The following is a 27,863-nucleotide window of genomic DNA, read 5'->3' on the forward strand; positions in this document are numbered from 1 at the left end:
ACCCACCAGCTCCATTGCCGACGATGACATAAAAAGCAGACGCGACTCACCCGCTCGTGCAGCTTGTACCACTTGGGCGCGGGCTCGTCGAACACGACGTCGGCCAGCGGCAGCGCCACCTCGCCGAGGAAGTCGTTCCGCCCGAACATGTCCGCGTGCCACACGCTGAGCCACAGTGTCCGCGCGGACAGCGTGGCCAGCGGCTGCGAGAAGCTCAGCGTCTCCTCGAACACGGGGTTCAGCGTGTTCTTCTTCACCTTCGTCTTCCTCTTGCCAGCTTTCGACTTGTCGGGCAACAAGTACACCTGCGATTGCCACGCGCATTCGTTATAGTTATGTAACGTTCAAAGACAATGGAAATCATTAAGAACTAGACTTTCTTGTGCACATGATAACGTCTTGCACTATGGTACCATGGCTGTGATTATATGTACTTTTGAATCGCCGTAATACATATATTGTGCAGCATCAGTTTAGAAAGTAGTTTTGTAGAGAAAAGACTGTGTTTCTCTCATTACAGTCTTTCTATCCACTGCTGAACGTAGGACTTAACATTGAAAGGGAATTTATCAATTGTTTTACTTTTTATATAATGAATATATAATATTGCACATATAAGCGTATAACAAAATACGACCGAGCCAAAAATATAAAAAAAGTACAAAACATTCCAAAAAACTGGTTGGTTTACATTTAAAATATGTTACACACCAAAAAAAGTCACACAAACCTTGACATAAGGATCGGACCGGTTCCTCTTGACGTCGATGGGCGCCAGGTCTCTACAGCGCTTCACTCCGACCTCCAGGGCTCCGAGCCTGTAGTTGTACAGTAGGGAGAACTGGACCTCCCCTCTCACCGTGACACTCCCTCGCATTCCCTCCCCGGCTCCGCTGTACACTGATGCCATAGACTCGGAACGTGCCTAAAACGTATTATTCATATGATTTTTTTTTGAAAAAGCATAGGAATATACAGTACACGCAATTATATTCCGTTCTTTCAAATATCTTTTTTTTTTTGGTATAGATATAACAAAAATAAAATCCTTTTTAATATACTTATAACATTATAGTACCTAACATGAGGTTGAACTACAGTTTTTACCGATAAACTCGGGTCGATGAATAGAATGCAAGCGCACGCAGCTCGCAATAATGTAAACAAATGTTCAATAAAAATATCATTTGCGGTAAACACGATATTTAATCCGCGCCACGTTACCCGCATCTGTGTTATTGTGTCGAGTTCATGAAACCGCATTCACTTAACTTTTTGTTTGTCGACGCAATGTACGCCCATTCTACTTGTAATCGAAATCGGCAGGTAAAGATATAGGGCATATCGATTAATTATTTAAAATCGCTCTAACGTATCATGACTATCAATGACTAAAACTTAAGTTGTGTGTGTATTCTAAATATTATGTACTTTACAATAATATTGGCACTGTTCCTTTCAATATTATAAATTAATTAATGGATTATATTCGAGATATAATGACGGTATATTGCTTTGACATTTTAATTAGACATGTACTGTAAATTCGTGTGAAAAATAAAAAAATAATATTGTGTAATAATTGTATCTTTCAAGCAATCTAGACAAGGTGCTATTTTTAGTGAAGGCGGAAACTAAACTTTGTATTTGTGGCAAATTAACATATGGATTACACATAACATTCAACATTCTACGCGCCCACGATATTCAAATAAGTATTTGATAATAAACGTATAAACCAATAACAAACATTTTTAATTTAAAAGATTAAAATTCGAAACAAAAAAGAACGGGATTATTCATTAACATTATGCTATGATAAAAACAATGATAAGGTTGTGATTCTTCATTTACATATTTGATATATTTGCAAATAAATAAGTTTTAATTACTGCTTCTAAAATCAAGATCACAAATGTGCCAATATTCGATCGATAAGAAAGATAATTTTAAGATTTTAAAAGATGTTTTCGATAGCCAAACACGTTTTTAAAATCAGATACGAAATTCATGGATGCAATCTCTTCTCACAGTTTATCTGTAAGATCTGCGCCATCGTCGTTTTACATTAAGTTAAGTCTTTACGTAACGTGGGTGTATTATATTTCAATCAAGTACATAAACAACATTGTATGAGATCCATTTTTATAAATACACAGACCTTGAAGAAGTATATGCATTTAACGAAAGATCGCGATTTAAAGTAATTAATAATACCGAATTATTACTTAAATTTTAATATTGTACAATGAACAAAAATATTCTCATTACCAACGGTAAATATATATAAAAAATTATACGATCTAATCCATACACAAGCTGTTAATTAAATCGGATACTTTTATCAGAGTACGATAAACATGGAACAGCAATTAATGAAACAAAGTACAAACTTATCTAAAAATAAGCGGTGCGATTGGTGCATTTTGTACATGTGAAGTTTTGCAATATCCCTATACTTGTTTCTTCGAAATCGCCATAACGCGTTCGGATCTACATTGAGAGTATGTTTTGCAAACCCAGTTATTCGCAGGCCATGTCGTAACAAGACATTGCCCCTAATTTCTTACAATGGCCAACGCGAGGCCTCTAAAACAATACCGAATAGCGCATACAGTTATACAAACAGTGCTGTGTTCCACAAAACTCATTTTTTTTCTATGTACAAGCCCACATTATATATAGTACGTGTATTTAAACGAGCAGCGGTGGCTCAGTTGTTAGGACCTCGGACTTAAATCGAAGAGAATCAAATTGATTTAACAGTTTATTTGCTCACTATACATATCCCCACTGCTCGAAGGCGTGAAGAAAAACATAGTGAGGGAATTGGCATGTCCAAGAATTTAGTTAGGAAAATAATTATATGGGTGGATGATGATGATTATTATAAACAAGTTTTCAAGCATTGAGTAGGTACCTGCAATCCACTTCTGTTGAGTGAAAACCTGTCTCTGTCTGCATCATGGGGTAAAGGTGAACTCGATCGTCGGGGCAAGGTGGCGTGTCCCGGGGATAACGCATCGGACATGTAGACTTCATCTGAAACAATGACATGCATATTTAAATCAAACGAAACATTAATATTATACCACTAACAAACAAATACGTATAGAAATTTATTCATAAAAATCCATGTAATTTTTGTCTTATTTGATATGTTTATGTGAGTCAATAAATTTTAAAATGCTTCCATGCATATTCAAAAACATATTGTAAATGTTAAGGTGTGCATTGTGCATATTTTTATCATAAATTGTGACAGTAACACATAAACGTGCCTTAATTTATCATAATTTTATTCATAGGAAAGATTAAGAACTTTAAATAACGCATTTTTGTGCACCAAGAGTAATTAATTAAATAAATGTTTATTTTTAGTAAAAACGTGATACAATTTAGACATAATCCACTCAAATCATGCGTGCTCCGTGAAATCAAAACAGATTTCTTGGTACCATCGCTTCGTAATTCGAGCCATTCATCGCGTTTTACGTGGCGGCACCTTTTACGTCTCGTAAGAGAATTGTCACACCACTCGAGGGATTTTAAAAATGAATCTCGGCAGTTCAGGATGTCACTAATGAATGACTTCTCACCAGTTTTGAGAGTGCTGCAACGGCTAAAATCGCTAGAAACATCTCCATTTTCGGAGAAGGTTTCGAGTCGTTTTGGTTTTTTCTTACAATAAGGTTCCAAGCTCAGTGCACTTGCATGTTGTTCAGACGACAGTAGCAGCTTTGTCGTAGATTTTACGGAAACCGATTCGCTGTCAACGTTCCTAGTATATGTTAGTTCAGGTTCCTCCTTGCTGGCTAATTTGCTATAATCTTTTTTTAGAGAATAACTTCTTTTGACATGGCCTACCAAGGAAGAGTTGGGATTATCTAAAAGAGATTCGTTTACTCGATTCACAGGCTTTTTGCAACATGGAAAACAGCACTCAATACACTCGCGTATGTTTGATTTTTTACTATTATCATTTAAATAATTTGCACCGGTACTGTACACATTCACTGGCTCGTAATGAGCTGATATCGAATCATTTATCGATGGTGTAGTGTTGTTTTGTATAGACAAATAACGCGGTTCTGGAGATGAAGCTTTACGTGACATAGTGTAAAAAAGTTGCAACTGATTTAAATTTTAATTGTAAATGTATTTTATTGTTTGAATCCACGATTTATCACACATCCTGCACCATTGTTTCCTGTTACGTACTGAGTACATTTAGCATTCGGTGGCCAACGTAATGTGATTATGGTATACCTACAAATAATAGCTGAATCAAACACGATAGTGTGCGTAAAATTAGAATAACCACCACAATTAACCCTTTAATGTTAGGTCTTTTTTTATTAATATTTAATTGTAATTATCTAGTAGATAACACGATAAAGAAAATCATACCTTCTACACTGAAAGATCGATTTGGCAAAGTCATTGTACTCCATGTAATTGACTTAGGTGAAGACTTTTTATGTGCAGTATTTATATCTGACGACATTGAAGTTGAAGGCATTTTCAAAATTTTCTTTTCAACTTTATTAAGAGCTGGAAGTGATGTCTTAAATGATTCGCTAACACTCAACTTTTTCATTTCTTCTGTGAGGTTAGAAATTTTTTCGGAAAGATCGTTTTCAGCCGTATCTTGAACGGTAGCCACAGATCCTGCGTATCCAGATTCTGAACCATTTGAACTCACGTTATCTGCCTTTTCTTTAAAATCTTCATTATCAGCGTTTGAATTATTTTCACTTTTTGCGAACTTTATATCAACATCTTGTTCTAGTGATAATGATAACTTTCTTTCTTTAGGGGTCGATGTTTCAATCTGAGCTTTATAAACGCCTTGTCCATTGTCATTATTTGTGTTGATATTTGCGATGTTCCTGTTTTGACTTATATCAGCCGTAAGTATTTGTTTAAGCGAAACCGGTGAGCTAGGCTCATCGAGCCTTAATTTTCTTAAAGATAATCTTGACTTCATGAAATTGTCTCCGTCCAATGACATATGACGTGATTCCTTGATAGCTTTGATATTATCAATTGACTTTGATGTTGAAGATGCAAGAGCTCTTGGAGTACTAAACGACAATTGTTTTGAGATTCTTGTTACTTCCTCTCTTATGTTAGACCTTTCGCTTACCCTTTTCACAGGAGGTGTTTGCGATAATTGTCTATCAATACGAGATTGGTTTATTTTACTTTTCGCAATTGCAACACCTACTTTGTTTGCAGCTGACTGCTCCTCAGTAGCATACTGTTTTTGCAAGGTTGGCTTTGTATAAGAGATTTCTTTTCTTTGTAGAGATGCTTGTGGTATAATTTCATCATCTAAAATGGCCTTTATCTTTCTTCTTACAGGTTTGTTAGTAGGATTTTGTTCTGTGAATGATTTGTTTACATTCGAAACGAAGGAATCACTGGTAGAGGTATTACCAAAATTATTTTTGACCTCTTGTTTATATTTCTCAGGGTCAGTTTTTTTTCCAATTTTTTCATCAAATTTTTTACTTACTACATAATGTTCGCCTATTTTCTGTTTCAACGAAACCGCCTTGGGTTTTGAAATTTCTGCAGCTAAGAAAGAATATAGCTTTAATTTTTCTCTCTGTTCTTCTCTAACTTTTGGCAAGGGGACCGGCTGAATATCTCGATCAGAATCTTCTGAACTAAAACAATTCCAACAGCTCACATCCGCGTCATTTTTATTGTTTCGAACACTATTATCACCATCACTTTCATTTTCACGTTTTCCACCCATCACGAATAAGCTTCACGTTAAATTGAAAACAAACAAATTTATCTTACATCAGCCTCGATGGCTGGTATCGGACTAAAGAATTTTCAACCAGTTTATACATTAAATAATAAAGGCTTCGGGCAGGTATAATAATGAATTTTAAACGACATATATTGACGATTAAATGTTCCAGATATAAAAGTTACGCAATCTAAAAGAACGACCGTCTAGAACATTATGTTAATACGTTTTGAACGTCCTTAAGAATATTATACGTTGTAATCTATAATGATCAAAAGTCAAAACCAGTTCTTATTAATCCCTACCATTATAACACGATCGAGCGTACAATTAATGAGTTGTAATTAAATTACGATTATTTACACAGACAATGCTAGTAAAAGCGAATCAAAACAATAGTAATTACGTACGATCTGGATATTTTTGTAGTAAATAGATCACCATAAGATTTACAAATGATGCTTAAACGTATACTTCTTTAACTAATTGGTCTGGCTACCATAACGTACACTGTAGTTAAAATGATGTAAGTATAATTAAATGGGTCATGGGATCAATCCACTTCAAACATGCACGTAAATTACTCTATGCATTAAAAACCTGAGTAGTCATCAGAATATTAATTTTATCTTAATCGAGATGTATTCCTTTGTGTGATTTCACGTAATGTTATTACATTAATATTAAATAATTAAACCGCATTGGAATTTTTGAGTTTTCAGTTTATTTTCATTATTAGATTGCCGATTTACCGCCATGCATATAAATAAGAACAAGGAGTTATACATAACGTATCTCGTAGGTATTAAATGTACACATGAAATCGTTTGCAGTTCATTTATAATAAAATATGGTTGTCTCCAGTAACTGTATATATAAAAACAATTACCGGAGATTACACATAGTATGTTGTTATTATAAGGCTAATTTTGATACAGAGCGCAATGGAGCAATTAAAGTGCGACTTTTATGTGCAAGTACATTTAGTAGGTACTTAGGTACTTTACATTCCGATCATTTTCATATGAAAGTTGTAAAATAAATTATTATAGTAGAGACAGAATGAAATAAAATATTGATACTATTTATTGCATTGAAGTAACGTAGTAACTATTTAGTAATCTGTAGTAACATTAAACAAAATGCCTTCCTATACAAAATGTGTGAATGGGAGAGAGGATTCGATTCAATTCTTTGGGACTAACTATTTATTAAGCTGTATCGTACTGCTCTATAGTGATTGTTTGAAGTAGGCCAAATAACCTCGTTGTGTGTGTTTTCAGTATTACTACCAAAAAAGCTCTCTTTATGTTATAGCAGTCTGATTGAGCTGGTGATTCGCCTGATAGTAAACGATCACCACCGCCCATGATCATTGCCCGCCCAAAGGATGACGACTGGAAAGAAGGCATGGGCTAGAAAGAGTCAGGAAAAGGCAAGGTTCCTCCGGCTCCCCCACTCACCGCATGCTACTTATTTAACGCCGGTCTTCTGTGGGTCACCTCGGTACGAGGTGGTCCAATTACCCAATCGTGCTCAATCCCACATTCATGTGACCATTGGGGGTGTTGATACGGTAAACCGCTTACTTTGTCCATCGATCTTAAATACCTTAAAATCTATCTAAGTCACGGTCAAATTGCCTCACTAATCCCACACGATTGTGTAATCTATGTACATTGTAGATACTTTATTTAAGAAGAATTCTCTCAATTACTGTACTTTATATTTTATAGATACCTGTATATTTTAGTGTGATAGGTATTTAATATATAACGGCACAGAAACCTCGACCTTGATACCCACATGTGTAACACAGTTAAAAGTTTTAACCAGTTCTCCAATTATCATTATGTCGCCATATTTCATAAAGTTATGTAATGTGCTTTTAGAAAAAGTTTATATTAAAGAAAGATAATAAATAATCCATAGAGTATAATTTACTCCATTCATAAGGACTTGCAAAAGTTTACATGCATAAAACTTTAGGATTGAGTTCGGTTTGACATTTATATTTTTAAATAATTTGCTATTTTAAAAATTGTTTGTTCATTTATTTGTGAGGACTCCGAAAAGGACAGGATTTTATGAACTCGTTTCATTGATTGAAAAACAAAGAAAAATTTTCAAATAGGTATTTATGTCTTCCTTAATCAAATTCGAATAAAGAATACAAGCATTTTAATACTGTACTATTTTTGTTACACGCAATCGTTACGTGCATCAATGAGTAAGGTCATTTACTAAACCGCATTCGAGTAATTCCTTGTTTGTTTTATTAATTTGTTCAAAATCATTTTGATTCGATATTCAAATTGATTAATTTTGTAATCTTTCTTAATAGATGAAATATTTTTAGTTTTTGTTATTTACTTATTTTTTATTGAAGTATTTATCACTTCAATAATTCAAGTGTGTTCATTCGATTGTAATAAAACAGTACCTACTTACCACTCTTTATACCTATATATGCGACAATCACATGAAAAGCAGATCTGTTTATCAATAGATTACGTTATAACTCCTTACGAGACATTGTTTTGCAAGTCTCACAGTTTCAACTATCGCTAATGTGATATTCAATCAATCGTTGAGGCCATGGCCCAGAAATTGCAATACACTTGTGACTACCATATTTTATATCATTCTTTACACACTCGACTGAATTTTCTTGCTATTTATAATACTAAATTCATAAATTATTCGCAGAGTTTGCAGTTGTCATGCATTACGGCCTATATATGAGCTAAATGTTTCTCATATGAGTCAATTGACCGTTTGTCAACATAATGACATTTTAATCGTTTTCTTTGCTGATGTTTCAACGCGTTTTGCGAAATCTTTTGTGTCTATGAATCATTTATATTTTTCTTTTGTTAAGGAGAAAGTAGTTTTTACTTATGAAAATTTAAAAGTATATACGTTATAGTGTTTAGTGATGAATGATCTTACAAAGGAAAAAGAAAATTGCATACATATTTAATGTATGCAATTTTCTTTTTCTTTCTCTTGTGAATACATACTAATATTTAAGACTACGGTTAGTCCGAGCTTTCCTTAATTTTCACAATGACATTTTTAAACAAGAAACCTGCCTTGAAACAAACATACCATCCTCAAAACTCTTGCAGATTAAATCACACCTAAAGTCCTGACACTAAACAATAGCTTTTATCTCGAACAAAATACAAACTAAAGTACTTAGATCCTTCTGAACAAACTAGAGTAAATTAAACACGATTATTGTAATTAAATCAGCTTCAATGATAACTAGTGCATGTTTATAAACAAGCAATGGCGCGTATATGATGAAAATGCTAATAAATAGTGGCAGGAATAGCATTATTTAAATTTTTTATATCCGCGTGGCAATATCCATCGGATTCGGAGAACAATTTATAAGATGGAAAGGTTTATACGTTTCTTCTAAAAAGAGTAATTGGTAATGAAGATATTTTATTTTGTTTTATTATGGTAATCTAAATAAATAAAATAACTAAAGATTTCTCGTACGGTCTCAAATATCATAATAGTATATTCGAATTGAAATCATTTTGCTCATTTTAAATACTTATATATGATTTTAAAATGAGAGAATACGCCAGATCAATTTCAGCCGACTTCCAAAAAGAAGGAGGTTATCAATTCGACTGTATTTTATTGTGTTTGTTACCTTATAACTTTTTGCTAGGTGAATCGATTTTTACGTATCTTATTTAATTTAAAAGCTTGTGCCTACCATGTAGCTCTATCAAAATTTTCGCCTTGTTCTGATAATTCGAAAACGGTTTAGATTTTTGTTAAAAATAAAGACTAGGTATATAAACAAGCAGAGCTAAAAATAACACAATCTTTTAATTTTACTTAATAGTTCCATACACATTTTTGATCACCAGATATCAGATATATTTAGACGGTTTTTAGACCCGGAATTAATTACCGACTCGAGATGATAAAAAAAACGGCATTTATATGAAGAGGGAAGTAATAATTAAGAGCAACGCAATGTCCGATTGTAAGTCAACGCACGGTAATCGTTTAAGGCTAATGAACGCACAACGCGGGCTTCCTAAGTCTATGAAGCAATAAGAAATCTTTGCTTCTTTAATCTGGTGGAAGTAATAGATTTAACGATCTTTTCAAAGAATTTATCTTTAACAATAACGGTCCTTTATAAGCTTTTTTATTAGTGTTAATTAGATAAATTCTTATTAATGTAAGTGCTTTTCTATTTAGTTCAATAAAATCAATTATCATGGAATAAGGATATTGCATTAATAGTGTATGAAACGTTAATGAAATGTTAAAATGCAAATTAGGTTATAGAACAAATGTAACGTTCTAGCTTATTACTGCTTTTATTATAAGCATAAATAGGATGAACTAAAAATATGGTAGAATATTGAGATACAACTTCTCTCAAGTACTGGTAAAATATGTGTATCGTACCATAAAATGTTAGTTAAATTAGATGTTTTTGTGATGAAACTTTTACGTGCTGTAAAATTTACATTAACACGAATATAAAATAAAAAGCCAAGTAAATTTATATTTATATCTGCTATTTGGCGGCATAACGAGTTATTTTTCGCGTGAGATTTAGAGGTTCAGAAGAAACCAGTTCCATGGACATAATTTTTCGAACAAGGTTAGGATTTTTGGTCAAATCCTGTTTGAATCTAAAATAAAATAAATAATAGTCACTGGTCGTTTTGAAGAAGCAGTCCTTTCCATTGGTTGTAAGGCATAATATTAAACGAGTATATTGACTACATTTCACATCAATCGAAAAACATGATTATTTCATATTGTAATTCTTAATATGGCACAATAAATATTTCATAAATCCCGGGACATTTTAATAACAGACATAAGTGCTTTTAATATTCTATAATCTATATGATAGACAAAAATGACTGACCAGTTGCCTTCTCGGTACAGTGGTTATATTGTTAGAGGAGAACTAACCAGACCCTATTTATTTCCAGTTCCGGAGGATGAAAACACACAAAAAAATGAATTACAGTCTACAGAAGGCTGATCATCCACTAGACCATAAAAATCGATTAGTAAAAACATCAAATCCACCCCACTTCATGATCCAAGAGTTAACTTATTTCTTCATTCTAAACAGGCGGCAACACGGTAACGAATAAACGCCATCTTACTCAGGTGCAATATTCAAATATAGGTCTACATGCACTTATGAGTAACTAAGAAACAAACGAATGACGAGATTCCAAGGGACCAAGTTGTTCGACATTTAGAAAGTCATGCAACAGGTACGTTCATAAACAATGAAATATTACGTTTAATGGCAACAAGTACGTCGGCACTGGATGTGACGCTAGAAAGTCACCTAGACGTGTTTGCGTCGCAGACGCACTGTTTCCCATGATGACGATAGAAAGTTGAACAGCATCGGTCGTTTTTAATTGCTATAATTTACGTAATGCAACAATGTTGTACAATCTGTTTCTTAACAAGTTCTGTGCGTGCCGCTTTAATATAAATACAATGAAATAAACACGATAGATAAACAATAAAATATTTTTCCAGTTGGCTATGGTTGTTGAAACCTTATAATCCAACACTAATACGCTTATTAGATTATTATCTAGCTTATACGCTAAGGACAGCCCGACCTAATCTTAACGGATATTTGAAGCTATCTATAAACGATGTGGATTAGAAACTAGTATTAAATATCATCAATAACTATATGTTCTATATAAAATTAGCCCGTATATTAAGTAATACAGAAGTGCGTGTGGTACACTAACGGTAAAATAACGCAGTTGCACAAGTAAGCTCCTTTATCTGGACAATTTACTACAAGATAAGGTGAACGACTTGCCAAAGCAAGCGTGTTGCATGGAAAATATTTACATTCCTACCGGATTGCGTACAAGCACCAACCAAAAAGTAACACTACTAGCATTAAGATGTTTCTAAACATAAGGGTTTCGTGCTGTGAATGACAATAATAATTGTCGGTGTTTATTTCCCACGAGTGAACTATCATTGTTTAAATAATAATTGATGAATAAATTATTTTAAAAAGACGTTATACACGAATTTACTATATCTATATATTTTAGTGTTTAAATAACTTGGTTTATTCTTTCCCGATGTGTACTGATTTAAAAATAATCATACATTTGCTTTCGATACTAATTTGTTCAACAAGTTTAATATTACCAGGATCATAATGCACAAAGACAACACGTTAGCACTTCGCTATGAACTCATCCGTACTGTTACGTCATTTAGGCAGAAACAGGCTCTACCGGTTGACCTCGGCTAGATCTGCAATAAGTACAGTCCAATTTGTATTGTCTAACAAACAATCCCCAAAACAAAATGGTCAAATCTGTCAATTGGTTAATTTTCAGACAATCATTCAAAAACGCAAGAAGCACTATTTTATTCTGACGTTGGTTTCAATCGATATTTCGCAATATTATTTACCTACAACAATGCATTCTCACAGTAGACATTATTGTAATTATGTGTACCTATCAATTTACCGATCTCTTGGCAAAATATTGGTACAATCATAGTACAATACAATCATAATACACGCCAAGTTACTCCATCTTGAGATTCGAGTGGTCACGACGGTTTTACGACCCATGTGCCGCAAATTGGACAGTGCTGAAGTCGATTTTAAAGGTTTTTAGGTCATTTAATAGAAGGCATAATTAGGACATTCAATGGTTTTCATCTTCAATTATAGTTAAACTCGGTTAACCGTGACGTATATATGACGTATTGAAAAATAACCACGTAATGTAAGACTAAATTTAAATCAATGATTATTGAATCTTCCACGTGTTATATCTATTTTGTCCACAAGTATTGTGAAGATACAGACTGCATATAGCAGTCTGTATCTCCACAATGTAATTTGTTAGTTAAAGGTTTCTAAATAAATTGACTAAACGAAGGCTGCCTTCAAGTTAATAGCTATATGTACCACACGTATAAAGATGCAAATTGTTAGTTCTGTCAGATCTCTTTAAAACACACGGCGAGCATAATAACAGCTCAATAGTGAATACATTATTCGTTCGACCTTTCTACGCTCCGACGGTTACGCGTTCTGTGACATTTCAACAATTTTGCAAGCCGCGTGACATGCCAGTGGTTCGATCGAATGGCTCTAATATTCGGTCAGCGAGCTAGCTCTATTTACCCTGATTCCGTGCCTAGATATCAAGTGTTGTACTGCCCACAGTTTCTCATAGTTACGCAAGCATTTATTAAGGCGTTAAGATTAGCACCGCTCGATCGGTTCTCATAATGAAAAATGAAGAAATTGAGTGAAAGCACTTAATAACACATGTATAAAGACATCACGATGAAACAATTGATTGTGTTATGAATAGAAAATGTTGCACGAACAAAGTATAAGCGGACTCATCCATTGGTTGTAATGTAAGGTATGCGACAATAGTTCAATTTTAATACCTTGCATATAATTTATCGTGGTTTCGCTAACGTATTAACACGCCGTGGTTGCGCATGCAATATCTTTCGAATCTAATCGATTATGCTATCATGATTATTTAGAAATTATACACTTTGGCTTTACTCTTTCTTCTAACGCTGTATTAAGAATTATATTTTGAGGAGTAGGTCGTGTAATACGTATTATCACATCATGTTAATTTCTTTCCTTTTTTATAAATTGGTAAAATAACGCTAAGACCAACTAAGCATTGTTTGAAAGTTCGATGTTTAAACGTTATAGAACTACCGATTAGTCTTGGGAGGCTAAATTAAAAACCATTGGAGGAAGTAACGCTTTATGAAACTGACTAAGCGTAAAGTTGAGCAAGAAAAGTTCAATTATGCATTCAAATTTAAACCCGATGTTGCCAATACTTTATAAATAGCGATAAAAGTGTGTGCATTGAATGAAGTGCTCGATAAAAAATATTCATAAGACTTTAAAATTTTGTCATTGTATCCATGTTGTATCGGTTTTCTAAATTCCAAATAAGTCACGCCCAACAAGCGTGCATGTAAATATTTTTATTACTTCATATTTAATTATTCAATACATGTTTAAATTAATGTTGTGCAAATACGTACGTACACCAGTAATGGCTTGAAGTCATAACAATAGTGGATATATCATTCTATAGAACAGTGATGAATTGTATTCATTATTCATACATATCAAATCGTGATATATATAAGATATACAACTTGTACTTTACATAATGTACATGTTCTTGTATTTGAATTATTTACATTTACATATTATATAAATTTACGTACTAGAGATCGTTATTTCTGGTGTTTCAATTAACACGTAATCGTATTATCCCCCATCGAAGCCAAAGCAATGTTCTGATATCGACATGCGAACTATCTTCAGTATCAATACCCTATACGTATCAAGCAAGTATTTGAAATATATAAGGTGTCTACTTATCATGATGAAACGTGATCAATGGGTTGTTATTTGGTAGATAAACTTTCACGTGTTTGTTTATATTCCTACGCAGTTTTCTACCGCCTCCTTGGTGCAGTGGTTAACGCGTGAGCATAGAACCGAGAGGTCCTGGTTTCGATTTCTAGAGGAGTCTCACAAAAAAATGTCTTGGTATGGCAGGACACAGAAGGTTGATCACCTACTTGTCCATAAAAAATCATTAATCGATCAATGAAACTGGTGTATTTCACCGGCCCATACATTTTACATGGTTGGGCTTTGTGTTCGTTACCAAATATATAATGAAATCACGAGCAATGCTTTATTATCGTCTTTCTTTAATTAAATTTGTACGGTTTAAAGTATGGGTATTAAAAAAGACTGCATACAAACGATAAATAATTAGGGTGTTCACAAAAAAACAAGTCAGTCAAATGTCAATACATATAGCACAAAGTATCCGAATAAAAAGGTACAACGTAATTATAAACCGGACACGACCCGGCTCCTAATTAAGAAACGATCGACGGTCGTTATATTAACAAAACCAAACGATCTGTACGATAGGGAACATTACTATAGCGAATACAGACAAGTGCTCTTACATCTACAACCGGAACATTATCAAATGACCGGTTACAGCTTTTGAAAGGTGTTACGTATTGACCGGAAAAGAATTATAATTCGGTGCCAAGTACCGAAGAGATTCAGATTAAATATGAAGCTGCGAATCTCTTATTTTACATATTAGATTGGATGCAAGTGGTTGCGTAAAATTTATCTGTTCAAGTGATGCTTCTAAAGTTTTTTTGTTCCCCGAATATAGACTTGTTTTAGCTGTAAACTATTATGTATTATCTCTCTAAAAGTCACATTTCTTTATCATTTCACATATTGCGACTGTGACGACATTTCGAAGGAAGTTCGTGGAAAATTGTCAAGTAAACTATCATTAAGGTTAGCATCAACCGAGGAATGTAAGCACGAACAAAGAAGACATTTGCTGAACAGTTAGGTCTACTTTTAACCTGGTCAGGTTGATCAAAACGCGTGACGAATTGGAAACAGATGACTTATTGAATAAATAAATAGCAAGTCGAGTATGGATGTTTTAATAACTTACAACACCATTTCGATAAACGTATGTGGCCAGTAAAAATATGTTAATTAAGCGCAGAAACTATATAATTCTGATTCTTTACTAAACGCATAATCATTCCTGTTTATTGATTTATTCCATTTTCAAATACCTCTTTACGTAAACATAATCAAATAATTAACTTATAGTTATAGCTCAGGTGAAACAAAACTTTGCTGAGATGCGGACCGTGACTACCAAATATGGTTTATACATTTTAGTGAATTTAGGTTTCAAAGTTCAACGACCCATTACTTGGGAAATTGGAAGATGCGATCACGGTTTCACATTAACGTTCAAAAATACTCACTACAGATATCACTTCGTTATCTTCTTGAGAAATATATAGTTCAGTTAAGCTTAGTTTACTAGAACTGCGCGAGCCTTGCTTCGTAGTTTCAAAATCGTGTTTTTTTCGAAACATGCTAAATAGATACAAAAGGTTTAAAGATTGATTTTAGAAATGCAGCCAGTGCAAAAATGTTATCGCTTAATTAATTATGTATTTTGTATGCTTAAAAGTGGGATGGTGAAGGTGATCGAGTCATTCCAATTTCCTTCCTGCCTTAATTACTTCCGAGACCTTAGTAAAATTGTACACCTATTTAAACACACCGTTATGATAAAGAGGAAATTCCCAAGTTCTTTAGCACATGTGGCTTCTTAATATAGCAATTTTTTCGTCAATTTAAATAGATTGGACGGAATAATTAAATGACTTCACTAAAACTCATCTTGTTAGTTGGCTTTATTTGGCAGTATCTAATTTCGTTGTAAGATATTAATAATAATATACTATATAAAGAGTCAAGATACATACGAGAATATGCACTCTCTGATACAACAAAAACGTGTGATTTTGTGATTAACATGAATAACGTAATGTTATGACACATATCTACTATAAGTAGGTATATTTATGAGGCCGTCGAATCAAATGTATATTTTCATATGTATAGCTAGTTTCGCTTTCAATATTTTAACTCATCTATATTTAAGAATGTGAGATTACATAAAGTATTATAACAATTTACATTATTGACCATTTCGCACAATTATTAAACAAATTGATCTTATCCGTGATTAGTTGTTGGATTTTGGAAAAGAGCATAATTTTTAAGAGGTGAGAGAGATTAACACATAGATAACGTTGCATTAAAGGGGTTAAGAGAATTATGTGGCTCGAGGAGTGTCGAAATTTTTTTACCAATGTCTTATAATCTATAGTTTAGATACTGAAGACAAGAAAGACGCAGAAGTAATTCGATTACCGGAGAGGGTTTTTGAAGATCTAATACATGGTTATGTTAAAGCAAAGGACACATATTCAAATGACAATCCTCTTTTTTTCTTTTGTCTCATGTTTCAATTCCCAATCACTTACCTTGTAAGCTAGGCGCCGACGCGGGCGCAGAGGGCGGCGGTTGCTGCGGTGTGGGCGGCGGTCGTCTTCTCCTTGGCGCATGAAGACCAGGCGCTGACGCCGCTCGAGTAGCTGTCCTGAAGCCGGGGGCGCGGTACCGAGCGGACTTCACCGGCCCCACGGGTGCTGGCGTACCGTTGATGGACGGCAACCGGGGCAATGAGCCGGCGCGTTGCTCTTCTTCCGACTAGGGCAATGGGAAATTAAATGCCGAATGAAATACGTGTATCTATTTACATATATATAAATAAGTGTCACGTTACATAAAAAAGTATATTTATTTACATATATTATTAAGTGTTACGTTTTTTGTCCGCTATGGACACTTTAAAAACTGAAGGGACTTTTATAATATGTATTTTGTACACTATGTGAAACATTTTGTTACTCCAAAAAGATAGGATAGTAAAGTGTTTCTATCTCAATTATGATAAATAGCAGGACAACCCGGGCGAGCAGTTAGTAATGTATAAAGCATACATTTTTTTTTGTTATTTTATCTACACTACTATTATAAAGAGAGAGAATTTGTATTTTTGTTTATTTGTTAGTTTGTATTGGATAAACTCAAAAACTACTGGACCAATTTTAAAAATTGTTTCACCATTAGAAAGCTGCAATTTTGCTGAGTGACATAGGTTATATATGTATCACGGGCGAACTGCTAGTTTAAGAATAAAAAAACATACACAACATTTGTAAGGAAGGCGTATCTCGGCGATTTTGACTATAGCTTAGACGGCAATAACTCTTTTTACGAATTCAATAACAAAAGTCAGAAACTATTATGTTACAATATATTACATGCATAGTCTGTCCAACTCGTCAAGATACGTCGAGCGTATTTTATATTGCGAAATAAGCTAGGTCATTAGAAGGTTACTTTTTATAATCCAGATCTGTAAGTTAAAAGCTTTGAAGAATGCACGTATATAATATTTTTATTAAATTAAGTAAATACTTTTTTATTTTACACTTTGTTAATAAACAAAAAAATTAATAAAATTAAATTTGTATTTGACATTAAGAGTATTTTCGTGTGTTTTACTTTCGCCAGTAATTATTTACACATTTGGCAATTTAAAGACGTTTTAACCGATTTTGTCGATGAAAATAGGAATGTCTTATAATGCATACATTATGTTATAAAGTTTAAAATTGATTTGCTGTCAGTACGACGAATTCATTTTGTAATAGGTCAATTAATCAGGTAGTTATTATTATAACTTTCGACGTAATTACATTAATCACCTGTTTAAGTAATTATGCTTTATAGTTGCACCATAATGAGTACTAAAACTTGTTGCTTGCTTATTTTTATACGTCTACTTGTACTCAGATAATATGCCATATTATAGAACTTTCGAATGCATGAACATAAATTAATTACGATAAGATCTTTGTCAATTAGTATTTAGTTTGCTGCCTTATCTTATTGTGTATAATATCTTAGATAGGGTAAGATACTGATTCGATTTCCAGGTAAAGATTTCATATTTAAATAAGGAGCAATGAACACGCATAACATATAAATATGTAATTATAACTTTAGTTCGCTTTGATTATTATTTAGAAACGAACTTGAATTTGTTATATACTACTTATAGAAGCATCTCACCTCAGCGTCTGGTGCAGATGCACGTCGTCTCCCACGCCACAGCCTATCTTCACTGCCGCTGATGGCTCCACAGCTTCTTGAGTGTGACTTTAGAGCGGCCAGGTCCGCTCCCGCGGGGGACCTCCGTGTCTCGCCGCCACCGCCCAGTGTTCCCCTCGAATCAGCAGCCAATAAAGCCGATTCAAAACTACCACGCCACGAGAACCGTTCACTGTCACTTGCGACACTTCCCCTGCTCGCTGTCGCTTCCAAAATATCGTGAGATTTGCTGCGCGCTAACGCTCCTGGCTCGGATGCACTGTCCTCATCCGTGCTAGCCGACGCCCCGGCTGAAACTTCGTGCATGAGGGCAACCAACCGCCCTCCTATGTGCCTCATGACCTTCCCAAATAACGGCGGTGAACCGTCGCCCGCCCGTCCCAAAGTGGCTGCTAATCTTTGATATGCACCAACGGCGTCCCGTTCTAGGGAACCCGCTTCACTATTACCTTTGTCGAATTCGTCGATTATTTCGCGACAACTCTCTGAAATTTGTTTCCTCAAGGCGGATCTATTTGCGGTACCCTCTAAGTCGGAGCCCGCGTAATCTGAGGAATCATATGAATCACTCCACGTGTCCTCGCTCGATAAATATTCAACGATTTCGCGCACTTCTTCGTCTCGTATTCCTGGTACGGTTTTCATTAACCTCGTTAGTTCACTTTCGAAATATAATAGTTGTGGAGGTTTTGGTGGTTTTGAGCTTTCCGAGTTTGATGAGGCGGGTGTCGATGTACGCACATTAGTTGAATTTATCATTTGTTTGAAAAATTGTCGCATTTTCGTCATCATAAGATTAGTTTCTTCATCCGACGACCAGTTATTAAAGCTATCTTTGCGTGAAAGCGGGCTAGGTGGGGGTCTGGACGTGGGGGCTCTCTCTAAGCGCTCATCGATGTCTGGCCTTACCTCCTCAATAATTTCTTCTAATTCTGTTTTGGGTTCATGAGATCTCGCAAAGTCAGAGCTAGAATCGCCGCTACGCAATAAATCGTCGCAGCTTCCTACAAAACCACTATCACGACTAGTTTGTTTCTTAGATTCAGAGAGTTCAGATCCAAGCGGTGGGAATTCAGGTCGAGGTGTAGATCTCCCATCTTCACCTTCAGATACCGACCTTGTATCATCGCGGGTTTCCTCCGGGAATTCAACGGATTGCCGCCTTTCATCCGCGGGTGAACCACGCTTTTTGTTTTGTTTTTTACGTTTGTTTTCACCCGTTAAATCTAATCGTTCGAGTGACTCATGGCGGTCCTCAGTCTCCGTACTCGACCCGTCAGATACTTCTTGATTTTCTTGTGAAGGCTCATCGCCGGTTAATAAATTGTCCAATGATGAGGAATGTGACCTTGGGGTGCCTCGAGCGCGCACTAGCCGTTTTCGTCTTTGCTCAGGGCTCTGTTTACCCTCACTATCACTGCCTACACTGCCTGATCCATCGGAATCCCTTCGCTCCTGGTTAAAACCCATAAAACCAGAAAGGAAATATTTTTCTAGCCTCGACGTCACAAGTTCCTCACTGTCACCACTTTTTTTTGGTTCCTCATTGTCAACTATCGACTCACCACCTTCACTACATACACTAGACGTATCGGATATTTGTTCATCCTCATCGCGAATATTTTTTCCATCCCCCAAGCCAAAGAAAAAATATTTTTCGAGTTCCGTAGCCGATAGGGGCCGCGGTTTTTTAGTTGTGGGTTCCGTTTCGCTTTCTTCACAGCTCTCTTCCACTATAGTATGCAATGTAAAATCTAAGGAACGCCTACAGTATGCGAAGTCTTCTCCCCGGGTAGGCAAGTTGGTTTCATCCTCGGAATCTGAATCCGACTGTGAAGTGGCCTCGTCATCATCGTGACTGACGTCCTCAACCCACGAGTCGTCATCAGCGAGCCCCTCCTCGAGACACACGACCGCAGAGAGAGTGTCGGCATTACTAACAACAGTCACTCCAGCTGAAGGTTGCACCGATTCGTTGTCGGATAGTCGTTCGTTTATGTCGTTTTGTTGTACGCTTGCGTTTGGTTCCGGTTCGTTGTCCAAGTTGGTGTGATGCACTGTGATGTCATGCATGAGCCGCGTCGTGTCTGACGTGACTACGGAGACACGATCGTGCGTTATCATAACGCGGCTAGTGAAACGCGCGGACCCGTCCGCACCGGCCGTGCGCGAGCGGCAAACTGTATTCTCCACAGGTGTGCCCGCGCCCCTCTCCGTCTCAGCGCAAACCGGCCGCGAATCGTGCATTTTCTCCTCGCTGTTGTCGTCCATTAATTCTTTCTTCAATAACTCACTAAGCGTGCGTTCAATACCTTTAAACAAGTCAATTTTTTGTATCGGCGGTAATGCTGATTTATTTGCCACTTCATATGTAGGTTCCGGAGACGGTGCCTGTATCGGATTAATATTTGATGAAGTTTTTGAAATATTTTCTGTATTACTATATAAATCGGCGGGTAAATCAACAGAAACTTTTATATTGCAATCCGAGTTAAAAGAATTATCCAAAGAATCACACTCTATTATATCGGGGGAGTCTCGGTTTTGCGCGCTTTGTATATTGTTTAAGGAATCGTAATTGTTTTGATCCTTATCACTACACGTTGCACTGAAACTATTATATCGCTCATTTGTTTCACTTAACAGCATATTTTCGTCATGAAATTGGGAAATATGTCGACTTTCACTTTCATTATTTCTTTGTAATGGGAACACGGAATACTCCTCCGTAAAGTTGACGGATTGAAGGACAACAACATTGTTATTAGAGGGAGCTTCCTCGGCGCACTCATTTCTATTCATGTTAATATCATTTTGCATTGCTACTTCCATGGCTGCTATTTCAAGGCTGTCCGATTTTTTATCATAAGAGTCATCACAGTCAATGCCGCTGCTGTCAGCGTTTTCGTCGTTTTCAGAGGAGGAGTCTGCTGGGTTCACAACGAATACACGGGAAAACTGTCCTCCACCACCTCCAGAGTCATCCGAGTCTTCGTCAGACGTCGGGGGCTCCTCAGGGGCAGCACTGTGCAAATCATAGCTTCTTTGAGCAACCCCTCTTTCCGAATCGCTCGAACTAGCCGACGATGACGACGAGGGGAAGGCCTTTTCTGATTCTAGATGATCAGGCATGGTATCCGCCACTTCTGACAAAACTAATAAAGAATCGTCTCCCGCAATCACTTTGATATCGTTTGACGTTTCATGTTGGACTGCGTGTTCGATATTGTTATCGCTCTTATCGTTATCACTAGGCGCAGGTACTTGCAACTCGGATTGTATAGCTTTATCGGTCCTTTCGACGGTCATCTCCAATCTATTTCGTGGTAGAGAGTTAGCTGTAGCGGCAGCGGTAACTGCCACGGCGGCCGCCGTTGTGAGACGGGCGAAGGCGGCGGCATCTAGCGATGAAAACCCCGGGTATGTATTCCAATGAGGCGTGGGTGGGTTTTGCGGTGGAAATGCGAGTAACGCGGGCCAAAGGGCGGCAGGTACAGGTACAGGTACTGGGACGGGGACGGCGACAAAGCGTGGCTCAGCGCCGCACGAACACGCTCTTTGACAGTCCTGTGGTGTATGCTTTGGGAGTGGTTGCGGTGGCGGTGGTTGTGGTTGCACCGCCGCCGCGCCTGGCTCGAAGTAGTCCCAGTCACAGTCGTCAGGAACAGGAGGCGCGGCGGAGGATGCTGTAGAAGCGGAGTCTTCCGTGTCCTCACGGCACGACGAATCCGAGCTGAGGAACACGAGGCGGTAATCCTCGGGACGCATGCGACCGGCTTCCGGTTCGCTTACTTCGCCAGGCTCAGTATTGACGCCCCAATCTGAAAGTTAAACAAACACTTTTAAAATTTATACCACATCATGTTAAATGTATGAGTAAAGTTTTCGCCAAGCAACTTTGCTATTATATTTTTGCAGGTACTGCAAATCATGACAGGCGTTACAAATATTTATAACGATTATAAGCTAGTCTTAACATTGCATAACCAATATCAGCTTATAACAGTGATTGGCTATAAATCCACTATAAGTTTTAATGAATCCAATCTACATGAATATGTTAATGTATGTATCTCAACGTTATAACGTTTATGGAAGAGGAAACCAATTAGATTGCAATAAAATGCAATAGAAAGCACCACGGATGGGTGGCGTCTGTCGTGAGCTAAGGCGACATGCTACACGAACCCAGCTTAGATACGCTATCTTCATACTACGACGCATTATTATTAGAATCACATGGTACATAAATGTTGTACTACACTTTATTTTTCTCATAAAACATATAAACTTACTATTTTAATAATTACCCAATATACTTATATAATGAACTGTAACTTGCGGCATTATCATATCGTTTCGGATACCACTATAAAAAAAGGAACACGCCAAGAATAAATAATAACATTGAATACATAATCTTATTATAAATACAAGCAAATTAATTCACATGAAGTAACGATCATTGTAACCTTAATATATTTATAATCAATTTCAACATCAGTTACTGCGCAGATAATGTTCTTACATACGCATAGCTACTATATTATTAAATAGATACAACGGGTAGTAACACAGTAGGCATTAAAAAACTTTAATACCCAATCGAAATACTCCACTTTGCTAAACACCTAAATGAATCTTTTTGTCACTTCCTTTTAATTGATTTATACGTCAATTTTAAAACTTAATTCCTTTTTTAATAAAACGGTATGTATTATTTATTCATATTCGACGCACCGTTTTACAAAAATATAACTTAAATATTAGATCATACAAAAACCAGAAGGTTACTACGATGTACGGTACTATGACGTCCAAAAGCAATACTAATTCCAGCATGGGAAAGTGATGACGATAGGCTACCTTCATAGCTCTGTCTTTTTCCCACACTGAAATACTGCTATTAGACGTTACGGTAAACCCCCTGGTATGAGTGAGACAGAGTTACTTGATTATTTTGACAATGTTATGCAATTCTCAGAATTCTAGAAGTTAAAACAAATATCCTTAGCAAATACAATCGCTAGACCATAAATTAACTAAATGTAGACTTTAGACCTTCTATATCACAGTATAAAGTTCAAATTTAAATTATGCGTCCAATTTTATTTATTTTCAATATAAGGTTAAGATGGTTTATTTTCTTTAGAATTTTAATGTTTTTGCATCTAAGATCTATGTAAAGTCTACCGTGTCTGTATAATAATAGACATACAATATGTGAAAATTATTAAATTATAAGGAAACGTGTAAAGAATAGCGAAAGAAAAAATTGAAACATAAGAAATTTCACTAAATTAATTCTGAGGTACCGACGATCTTCAATGAAGGAAATCTTTAAAAAAATATCATAATTATACAAAGTTATATTAATTCTCAAATCCCATTATGCAAAGTTTTAATATTCGCTAAAATTAATTGAATTTTATGTAACGGGAAGTGCTTTATGGTTTGACGTTCGATGCGCTCAATGCTTTTATTCATTTTGAATAAAAAAAATAATGCGTTAAAAAACATAATTTACTTCACAAAGTATACCTATATATGAATATTCAAAAAATGATGGAGTCTTTAAAACAAGATTCATATTTAAACCGGAATTAATCAAATACATCGTCTTTAGTAGGTAGAAGTAGTGAGTGGTAGTAGCTGGAAGTGGTTGTTAGAAGTAGTTAGAAGTAGTAGTAAGTAGTAATATAAGTCGAAGTAATAGTAAGTAGTGGTATAAGTTCTTAGTTATAGTAGCTCTTTTATTACATAGGTGCATAAGTAAGTTAATCATCATGTATCGCACTTTATACGAATAAGTTAATTGTATTTTATTTATTAGCATTACAAATATGAAATATATTTTATGAAGTGAATCCATTTAACCGCTGGATTATCCTACTAATATTATAAATGCGATAGTTAAAAAATTTGGTACGTAGCTAGCTGGACAACTGGAATAATATATAGGCAACATTTTATCCCGATATTCCTACGGGATACGGACTTACGCGGGTGAAACCGTGGGGCGCAGCTATAACTACCCGAATCATTCTGAATTTTTAAAAGTAACATTAACTATTATTTTGAGGTACCTAATTTTCATACTTCAAATGCAATATTTACTCCATAACTTCCAATCTATAGAAACAAAAGTTGGCTCTTACTTGTAATGTTTTGACGTTATAAAAAAGACGGTTTTTTCCAGAAGTTTATTTTACAGTAGCTGTACATGTAGTAGTAGTACATGTACACAGTACACTGTGTTATTATGGGAAGCCGTAGGACAAAACTTATCTACACCAATATTATAAAGAAACTTTTGTTTTTAATTTTTGTTTGTAACATTTTCACGCAAAACTTCTGGACCGATTTCAAAAATTCTTTCATCATTGGAAAGCTGCAACATCACTTAGTGACATAGGCTATATGCACCACAGGCGAAGCCAGGCGAACAGATAGGTAATTATAATACACGTAACTTTTCTAATATTTGCTTGAATTATTGTTGAAAGCGATACAAGTCGTACAAGTATTGGAAACAAAATTGGGTATACTGGATAGACTTGACCCAACATTTTCGGGGTAGGAGGAGATAGGGACTTATAAGTTTTTTTTTTTTTTTTTTTTAATGTCATAGCGGGCAGCTGAGCTAGTGGTTCGCCTGATGGTAAGCGATCACCACCGCCCATAAACATTCGCAAAGGTAGTACCTCTGTGAATGCGCTGCCCGCTTTTATGGGGTAAGGGAAAAAGGAAAGGATTAACGACTGGAAAAAAGGAATGGACTAGGACGGGTGAGGAAAAGGAAACGGGCCTCCGGCTCCCCCACTCACCGTACGAAACACAGTGGCATGCCACTATTTCACGCCGGTTTTCTGTGGGGGTGTGGTACTTCCCCGGTGCGAGCTGGCCCAATTCGTGCCGAAGCGTGCTCGACTCCCACAATATAAAAAAGTTGTAACCTACCTCAAATTAGATGGCTAATAGTTAATGATAGCATTTAACTCCGCCTTCTAAAGTACAGTTACTAAGCCAAGTTTGTTTCGAGAGTCAAAGTCAATTCGAAAAAAATATACATATATACCTACTTAAGACACTAAGGAGATAAGAAAATCTCAATAGCAAAGGCAGTTTCCAACTAAAATATTTCACCTTTGACATACACGGCCGTGAATTATTTGTTCCCATAATCACTATAATCCCATTAAACGTAGATAGAATAATCGCATTAAATTGACATTTGCAATGATACTCAAAGTAGGTACATTAATAGATATATTGAACAATGAATTTAGAGCAGTGGTCCACGTTGGCTTAAGTCCAAGGTTTCGTTACCTAAATCGTAGGAGGTGCGACGACATTTACTTAAGGTATACTTTATCTATGCTAAATTGTGTTTAAAAGGCTTTAGTGGTCTAAATACTGTAATTTATAGTTATCATGATATTGTTATATTACACTATAGGATTACAATATCAAGGAACCTAGATGTACAATATAATAACATTCTACCCTTAATTGCTTAAAAATGTTACGCTAACAATAACAGATACCTCAACGTTTGAAAAACAATTACTCATAAACAATTATTTCTTTCATTGAGATGATAAAATCGCTGAGCCGACTTTCTTTTTTAATCAGATCGCATAGTAGAGCCAAATGAGCGGTTCGATGGTTCCGATAGTTCTGAACGAATGCGATTTTACAAATACGCTCAAAACACTATAAAAGGAATAGTTATATATAACTACAGTTCCCTAAAAACTGTTATAGAATAAAAGGCTTTAGCATTTTTTAAATGAAACTTTAATCGTAGGTTATAATTTATTTGCATATCAAATTTCAGCCAAATCGAGACGGAAATTTATTCACAGCAATCACGTAAGTTTACGTTAAACAAAGAAACAAAATTTATTTATCCAATATAAGCAGGTTATTTTTTTTAATTATATAGCCCCTGTAAAAACCGTGCCTTGTGTACCGCAACAATAATCAAGATCCAACAAAAAGAAACCATTACATCAGATGAAGATTCAATTTAACGAGGTCATGGTACCGATTTCGTTTTAGGTCAGCCGATACAATGCAAGCGCTATTTACAGACTGCTTCCTTGGTATTTGTCAAAAGAACATCTCTTTGGTGCACCGGGTGTGTGTTTTTCTATATGACTACTAGCTACACGCCCCGGCTCCGCCTGGGTAGTCTTTTCAAACTGCACACGATGATGTGCAAATTTGATAACAATCGGTTGAGTAGGTAAGGAGTCCATCGGACAAACGACGTGACACGTAATTTATATATATTAGGATTCTAAATGCCATAGTGTTTGTTTGTTTGTCTTTTTTACGACGCATTACACACGACATTTTTTGATACTTTTTAGTTTATATCTATTCTATTCTATTTCTTACCGCAGTCAATTATGTCATTCCTATCGGAACTTCCTTTGGCTACGCGGGCGAAAAGCTTAACCCTATATTCCCGGGCTACAAGTTGTCGGAGACTAAAAAAAGCGATTAACGAGTAGAAAACCGTTATATAAGAAAAAATTATCAGAGAAAAAAGAATAAGTGTTGAATTTACAATATGCACCAAATGGACACAGGACTTCACTTTTTGAAAATACATAACTCGTAGACTCCGATGTTGCATTACGTCATCAATTAAAACCCATGATAAAATCGATTTTGTATTTATTCGCCACGGACCACGGTCGAACCTTTCGATTATTTTAAAGCAATTTAACAAAGCTTACCTTTTGCTCTTTTTGAGATAGATTGCAACATTGCTTTATTGTGTTTGTTTTTTTTTTTAAGATGCTAATCTCTAACTCTCAAATATGGGATTAAAAACAGATTCTAAATTACAGCATAGATATAACGACAATGATCGCTTTTTGGATAGAACAAAATTTTATTTAGTAGGTAATTAAAGCTTGTCTCTGTTATTCAAAAGGTTTGTATTCACATAAAACAATATATAAATTGTACGAAACGCCTACAATTACTCAACAACTTCATTATTCATGGATTCGTGTTAATAGTTAAGCCTTTTGTTGTTACACAGCTATAAATATAAAAAAAATTGGCATTTTATATGGTCTGGAATAATCGATGGACAATCCGTCGAAGCAGTATCATGTAGATTTAATAATTCTTTAGAATATAAGTTAGTTGTAATATACTTCGTATTTTATACGAATAAATTGAAATATGTTAAATTGATTAAAAAAATAATTCTAGGCCGCTTGCCATCTCTGCCACTAATGTACAAACAGGAAACCCTAATTTTAAACGCTCATATAATATAATTATACTTATATATTATAAGGCGTGTATCAGCTTCATCCAATTACTCAATACTTCGATATCTGATACTTACATTTGACCAGGGGAAGTTATTATAAGGCTTCATTTAATGTTTTTGCGGCTTCACTG

At 35.5% G+C, this 27,863-nt stretch overlaps 1 protein-coding gene across 3 annotated transcripts in view; it reads right to left on the minus strand.

The window, feature by feature from the left end:
* LOC119838319 overlaps positions 1–27,863 on the minus strand; it is a 58,938-nt gene that overhangs the window by 4,256 nt on the left and 26,819 nt on the right. For all 3 annotated transcript variants that reach the window (XM_038364203.1, XM_038364204.1, XM_038364205.1), the window contains exons 3-7: positions 18,393–22,252; positions 16,736–16,961; positions 2,921–3,042; positions 731–925; positions 51–305 (exon numbers count right to left, since the gene is read on the minus strand). In XM_038364203.1, coding sequence (XP_038220131.1) covers positions 51–305; positions 731–925; positions 2,921–3,042; positions 16,736–16,961; positions 18,393–22,252 — 4,658 coding nt within the window. The remainder of the gene's footprint in view (positions 1–50; positions 306–730; positions 926–2,920; positions 3,043–16,735; positions 16,962–18,392; positions 22,253–27,863) is intronic.

The sequence above is a fragment of the Zerene cesonia genome, unplaced genomic scaffold (assembly GCF_012273895.1).
Source record: "Zerene cesonia ecotype Mississippi unplaced genomic scaffold, Zerene_cesonia_1.1 Zces_u002, whole genome shotgun sequence".
Classification (NCBI taxonomy): Eukaryota; Metazoa; Arthropoda; class Insecta; order Lepidoptera; family Pieridae; genus Zerene; species Zerene cesonia.